At 42.5% G+C, this 7,090-nt stretch overlaps 1 protein-coding gene across 1 annotated transcript in view; it reads right to left on the bottom strand.

Moving 5' to 3' along the window:
* Window positions 1-7,090, bottom strand: part of LOC122558306 (polycystic kidney disease protein 1-like 2) — a 134,249-nt gene that overhangs the window by 77,123 nt on the left and 50,036 nt on the right. The window contains exons 15-16 of the mRNA XM_043706723.1: window positions 4,334-4,524; window positions 2,008-2,238 (exon numbers count right to left, since the gene is read on the bottom strand). Coding sequence (XP_043562658.1) covers window positions 2,008-2,238; window positions 4,334-4,524 — 422 coding nt within the window. The remainder of the gene's footprint in view (window positions 1-2,007; window positions 2,239-4,333; window positions 4,525-7,090) is intronic.

Below are 7,090 nucleotides of genomic sequence, written 5' to 3'. Positions count from 1 at the left end.
TGCCCGAAACGTCGAATCTCCTGTTCCCTGGATGCTGCCTGACCTGCTGTGCTGTTCCAGCAATAAAGTTTCAACTTTCCAAATACATGTGCATTCTGTCCCTCAGGATTCCCTCCAACAACTTACCCACCACCGAGGTCAGGCTCACTGGTCTATAGTTCCCTGGCTTGTCCTTACCACCTTTCTTAAACAGTGGCACCACGTTTGCCGACCTCCAGTCTTCCGGCACCTCACCTGTGACGATTGATGATACAATTATCTCAGCAAGAGGCTATGTTTGTAGCTTGTGGTTGAGCTGAGTGAGAGCTGTTAAGTGGAGAAACTGCATGTAATAGTGAGATTGGTAGATCGTGAGCCTTGGAGGGAGGTGGGTGCAGTTGTGATGAGACTGAGGATAAGGTATTAGACAGACAATGGTGGCACTATCCTTGTATTTCAGAAAAGATCACTGATCTTCTTGCAGCTCTGCTGGTCATAACATTTTGTCTATGAAATAGCTCTTCCCAGGGCTGCAATCTCATGCCAGACTGGCAAAGTCTGATGCGAATGGACTCCTCCTCCTGCACACCATCCACCATGACCTCCAGGTCTCTTTCTGCAAAGCTGGGTGCTAACATTCCTTTCTGGGACATCTCGTGACAAAAATGCTGAAGCAGTAGGGTATGAAGGACAGTGTCTGGCTTGCAACGTTTGAATTGATGTGCAGCTGGGGTTTATATGTTCCAAGGGCAGGAATTGAGTGAGGTCCTGACACCAGTGAGCACTTCCATTTCTGCTACCACATGATTGTGCAAGAAGGGCACCATGGAGCCCACACCCATCATAAATAAGACGAGCAACAGAAGACTGCATGAGAAAAGTGTCGATGAGCCATGAGGGAGACTCTACGTGAGACTGCCCCAAAATAACACGTAGCCAAAAAAATGGGAAAACTCAGCCCATTGTGACTAATTCTCAGCACTCTGTCTTAGGAAGGAATGTGAAGACTTCACCGAGAAAGTGCAGAAAAGATTTACACAAATGATCCCAGGCATGAGGCACTCCAGTTATGTGGATAGATTGGGGAAACTGGCATCATACACCTCAAAGAGAAGATAAACAAGGGTTTTGATGTCAGTTTTCAAAATCACAGGGGCTCCAAAGTCAATTTGAGGAAAAAATGATTTTTTTGGACAGAAAGTAGTTAAGATCTGAACTGCACTGCCGAAGGGTGTAAGGCAGCTACCAAAAGGAAATTGGATAACCATACAAAAATGTAAACATGGTGACCAGGCCATGGGAAAGGGCTAGGAGTGGGACAAATTGAGTTGCTCCTGCAGAGAGCCAGTACAGATACAACAGGCTGAATGCATTCCTTTTGTGCTGCATGCATTCTATGATTCAATGTTAACACCAACAGAGTTCATCGCCCAGAAAATAGTGCTGCAGTTTAAAAGAAACACTTAATATAAGTAACTGATGGCTTGAAAATCTTGTAACACTCTATGGTGCAAAGTAAGTGTCTGCTGACATCTGGCTAATTAAAACAGGGTCCACGTAGACCCTTTTCAAGACTCACAATCAAAAGGAGACATGAAAACATCTCACTGAAGTCCATTGCACATACTCCACAGTGTCAGCACACACAGCCTAGCATCTTTCGCTTTTGTAGACGTTAAACAACACACTGCAATGTAACCATTTGCATAATACATAAACACTCTGTTCAATATTATGTTCACTGAGGTGATTAGTAAATCTTGTGTTTACATATAATATAGTATATGCTAACATTAAGCTGATTTGCATCACCAGTTTAATAGAAAAGTTAATACTATAACATACCATGCCATTTCTATCATTTTGAAACTTCATAGTATTTTCAAATGATCTGGATATATATGTGGTTTAAAATTGAAAATACTCCAACAAAAGCATTAATACACCTTTTATTTAAAAAGAATAGTTCAACTAACTGATAGTAAATTAAATTTCAAAGTTGCAGCATCTTATGAAAGGTTTTCTCACCTTCATTAAATCCTGTCTATCTTTCATTCGAGTCCAAATGACTAAGATGATATAAACTCCAAAAACAGCAGCCAATAATGAGACTACTACAGAGTTGTCTTTGATTTGAGAGAATAACTTGACAGTTTCCATGACATCCACTGTATTTGGCATGACCAGTAAAGAGGTAGCAAACAAACTGAAATGGTTGCAAAGACACTGGGTTTTGTTTAGATTTGATTTTGGACCCACCTACATGATAAAGATAGAACAAATGTGAATCATTCTTTCCCTGCAAGAAAAGCAAATTCTAAAGTCAAAACATGTAGAACTTTTTGGAGTAGACTTCTGAGCGTGAACTGAAGACTTGCAATTAATTACAAATTCAACAATAATCCACAAAAGGTCAACCCTGTTTTAATTATGAAAATATAAATTTGTCCTAATTTACAGTGTTTCATGTCTGAATTTCTCCAGAACAGAAATTGTGATGAATCCCAAGAAATAATGAAGGACAATACAGTATTCATCACTGAGCAGTATTTCAATGTTGGCTAGCATATTTTTAGGTCTCCTCTTGGGCAGAAAAACAGCTCTGAACAGATTAAAAGGTTGGAAAGGTTCAAGCATATTTTGAGCTGGAGGAAGAAGGTACGATTATAGATAAAGGAGACGGAAATGCACACCTGAGGAGAATAGTTACAAGAGATTTGTGACAGAGTCAGTGAACGATTTTGCAGGGGCCAGTTCAATAGCCTTTTGAAATATAAAATGGGATTGCAAGGTGCAATTGACCTACACACGAGATTTTCAAAGCAGTTAACACACCAACTTATGCCGTCTGATCATTGACACAAGCGCTGCACAACAACAGTGTTGACTGTGCTGGGAGTGGCTGCAGAACACAATAGAGTACACTGTGGCTGAAGCAGACGCTGGATTTCATCTCACAACTGAGACCCAACAAAGACACAGATTCAGAAAGCATGGGACTGAGGGAGCTCAAAGATTTTCTGCGAATACCACAATGCACTAACGCCTTTGCAAATATTTTATCAAGTAAAACTCAAACCAGAGGTGTGCGAGGCTGCTCCAGATGCCATTTTGGACTTCTAAAGTCACTTCAAATGTCCAAAACACAGCTGTAATGCTTCCAAATTTTAAGCCAAGCAAATTGGTGGCACTTGGACTCAGAACCTGGGATATTTCTGGAAGACATGGTATATGGTTTCAAAAGTAGACACTGTTGTCCAGGCAGCAAGTAACCCGATTTCAGAAATAGTTTCCAGCATGTATGATTGCAGCAGATTACCAGGAATAACAGATGCAGAAAGAATAGATGACCATTTAATGTCACCTAGCTTGGCACTGGAGCTATGGAGGTGAAGATTCAGGTTGCAGCATTCTGAAGGAATTATAATTTGTGATGGATGAAAATGGAGAGCAGCTTGGAGAACTTTACAGAAGTTAAATGTTGTAGTTGTAAAGTTGCAAATTCACCATTTTTCTACCCACATGAAGCTGCGGAGCTCTCTCAATTGCAGTCAGATAGACAGATAGGTTTCTTTATTTTTAATTTAAAATTATATTGTCAAATGGCATCTAGTAGAATGTAATTGACACTTTGTTCATTCAGTGGGAGCTGAATAACCAAGTCATTGAGTAGGAATGTTTGCATTTGACCTTTTGTTAAGATGCCTGTTTTATTCCTCTATATTCCTGGTTGTTTTGCAGAGAGCTACTGGGAGCTAAGTACACACTTGTTTTGGTGAGTATACTTTCATTTTCTCATGTGCTACAAGCTATCTATAAGCATCTGTGTCTAAATTAATACACCATTCACACTTCAGAGCTTGACTAGACTAAATCTCATTGGATTTGGTCTCCAGTGAAAGCACAATAGGAATCCTCAGGTGCCTGCATTTTGCCATTTTGCCTGCAACCTAATGTAGTGCTTCATGTGATATAATACTGACACTCTGACAAGGTTTGCAAAACAAAAAATTCTGCTCTAGAGTTAGTCAGTTCCACAACACCTTATAAATTTAGATTCAATGCAGCTTATTTCACTCAGTGCAATTTTGTTTTCTATTCTCAGCAATGATTTGTTTCCTTTATTGTAGGACAGCTGCTGGTGGACAGTGGCTGAAACACTGTGAAGATGCAATCAGAAAGAATGATAATATATAATTTTGCTAAATTAATGCTGCACGGAAATCTGTAATAGTAAACTACTTGGAATAAGCCATGCTTTTGACAGTCACAATCTGTTGCTCGGGACAGAATTGATCAACACATTTACAAGACTGTTGTCAATTTTATAATGTTGAAGTTTCCTTCACCTTACCTTACATCCATGGGTTGACCATCGATGCTGCATCTCATCCCAGTATAAGCATTTAGTACTGATGGTACTTATCGTGAAAGTTATGTTGGCCTCTGGAACAGCTGACTGTTGGAGAGGCTTGACTGCTAAATAATAAGTACCGTTCCTGCCCATTAACATTTCAGGTGTTATGACACAACTGTAGGCTTCAACTAGAAAGATAAAATAATGAAAAATGTATGATTTCTAATCATTAGGTAAGATTCCAAAATTAAAAACAAACTACTTAAAGAAATGTCATGTACATAAAGACAGCACTGAATCCAAGAGTACAATCGCTGAAAGTAGAACCATAGAAAGAGGCCATTTATCCAATGGTCCCTGTTCAGGCTCTTTGGAACAGAATCAGCTTCCATCATCCTTTCAAAGTAGACAGACAGGAGGCTGGAAGAACACAGCAAGTCAGGAGGTGCAGAAGTCAATGTTTTGGGTGTAACCCTTCTTCAGGCCTGGGAGTTGGTGTGGGGGGAGCTGCAAATAAAGAGGATGGTGGGGGCAGGGTGGTGAGGTGGGGATAGGTGAAGACAGGTAGAGGGTATGACCTGGTTGGACAATGGGAGGAATGAATCCGGTGGTGGCAGGGAGCAGTGGAAAGGATGGGGAGGGGCTGGGAAGGTAGTCAGGAGATGGGAAGGGAGGTTATTTGAAATTGGAGAACTCAATGTTGAGTCCTCCGCGCTGTAGGCTGCATAGATGGAAGATGAGGTGTTGTTCCTGCAATTTGTGGTTTGGCTCATGGTGGCAATGGAGGAGGCTAAGGATGGTCATGTTAGAAAGGGAATGGGAAAGGAAGTTGAATTGGACAGTGACTGGGAGGTCCAGTCGTCCCCTGCAGGCCCAGTTATGATGCTCAGTGAACCATTCCCTAAGTTTATGTTTGGTCTCCCTGATGTAGAAGACCACATCAGGAGCACCTAGGTTGGAAGAGAGGCAGGTGAACCTCTGTCTCACCTGGAAGGGCTGTTTGGGGCATTGGATGGAGGTGAGGGAGGTGGTGTGCTGGCAGGTTTTGCATCTGTTCTGGTTGCAGGGGAAGGTACCTGGGGGTTCGGGCGGGGGTGTTGGTGGGGAGAGTGGCGTAAACCAAGGACTGTCGAAGGGAACAGTCCTTGCAAACTGGTTTGTCTCCACCAACCTTTCAGGCAATGCATTCTTGAACACAAGAACCTGCTATATTATTAAACTATTCACCCTATCTCCTGGGTTGTTTCCTAATTGTCTTCAGACTATAAAATCTAGACTTTTAGTTTGAAATCATCATACCAGCGGAAAGAGGTTCCTTGTTTCATGCATGGCATATGAGCTGTGCCAACATTGCCCATCCATAGTTGCCCCTGAGAAGATGGTAGTGAATTGCCTCTTGAACTGCTGCAGTTCATCTGATGTACATATACCTCAATGCCTTTAGGGAGGGAGTTCCAGGATTTTAAGGTAGTAACACTGAAGGAATGGCAATATATTTCCAATTCAGGATGTTCAGTGGCTTGGACGGGAGCCTGCGAGTGGTAGTGTTCCCACAAATCTGCTGCCCGTAATCTTATAGATGGTCATGGGTTGGAAGGTGCTGTAGATCTTGTAGATAGTACCCATTGCTGCTATTGAGCATCAGTAATGGTGAGACTGAATGCTTGTGCATTTGATGTCAATCAAGTGAGCTGTTTTGTCCTGGATGGTGTCACGCTTCTTAAGTATTGTCTAGAGCTGCACCAATCCAGGAAAGTGGGGAGGAGTCCATCACACTCCTGACTTGTGCCTTGTAGATGATGGACAAGCTCTGGGAAGTCTGGATGGGAGTTGTCCATTGCAGGATTCTTGTTATAGAGTCATAGAGATGTACAGCATGGAAACAGACCATGACGAGAACGAGGGTAGGTCCAATCAAGGATAATAGTGAGAGACTGTATATTGAGTCGGAAGAGATAGGAGAGGTCTTGAATGAGTACTTTTCTTCAGTATTTACGAATGAGAGGAACCGTATTGTTGAAGAGGAGAGTGTGAAACAGACTGGTAAGCTAGAGGAGATACATGTTAGGAAGGAAGATGTGTTGGACATTTTGAACAACTTGAGGATTGACAAGTCCCCCGGGCCTGACGGGATATATCCTAGGATTATGTGGGAAGCAAGAGAGGAAATTGCACTACCATTGGCAATGATCTTTTCGTCTTCACTGACACCGGGGGTGGTACCAGGGGACTGGAGAGTGGCAAATGTTGTGCCCCTGATCAAAAAAGGGAATAGGGATAACCCCGGGAATTACAGGCCAGTAAGTCTTACTTCGGTGGTAGGTAAAGTAATGGAAAGGGTACTGAGGGATAGGATTTATGAGTATCTGGAAAGACACGGCTTGATTAGGGACAGCCAGCACGGATTTGTGAAGGGACGGTATTGCCTTACAAGGCTGATTGACTGCTTTGAGGAGGTGACCAAGCATGTGGATGAGGGAAGAGCAGTGGATGTAGTGTACATGGATTTCAGTAAGGCATTTGATAAGGTTCCCCATGGTAGGCTTATACGGAAAGTCAGGAGGCATGGGATAGAGGGAAATTTGGCCAATTGGATAGAAAACTGGCTAACCGGTCGAAGGCAGAGAGTGGTGGTAGATGGTAAATATTCAGCCTGGAGCCCAGTTACAAGAGGAGTTCCGCAGGGATCAGTTCTGGATCCTCTGCTGTTCGTAATTTTTATTAATGACTTGGATGAGGGAGCCGAAGGGTGGG

Source organism: Chiloscyllium plagiosum, chromosome 17, assembly GCF_004010195.1.
Source record: "Chiloscyllium plagiosum isolate BGI_BamShark_2017 chromosome 17, ASM401019v2, whole genome shotgun sequence".
Lineage (NCBI taxonomy): Eukaryota > Metazoa > Chordata > Chondrichthyes > Orectolobiformes > Hemiscylliidae > Chiloscyllium > Chiloscyllium plagiosum.
This window is presented reverse-complemented; position numbering and strand designations above follow the sequence as displayed.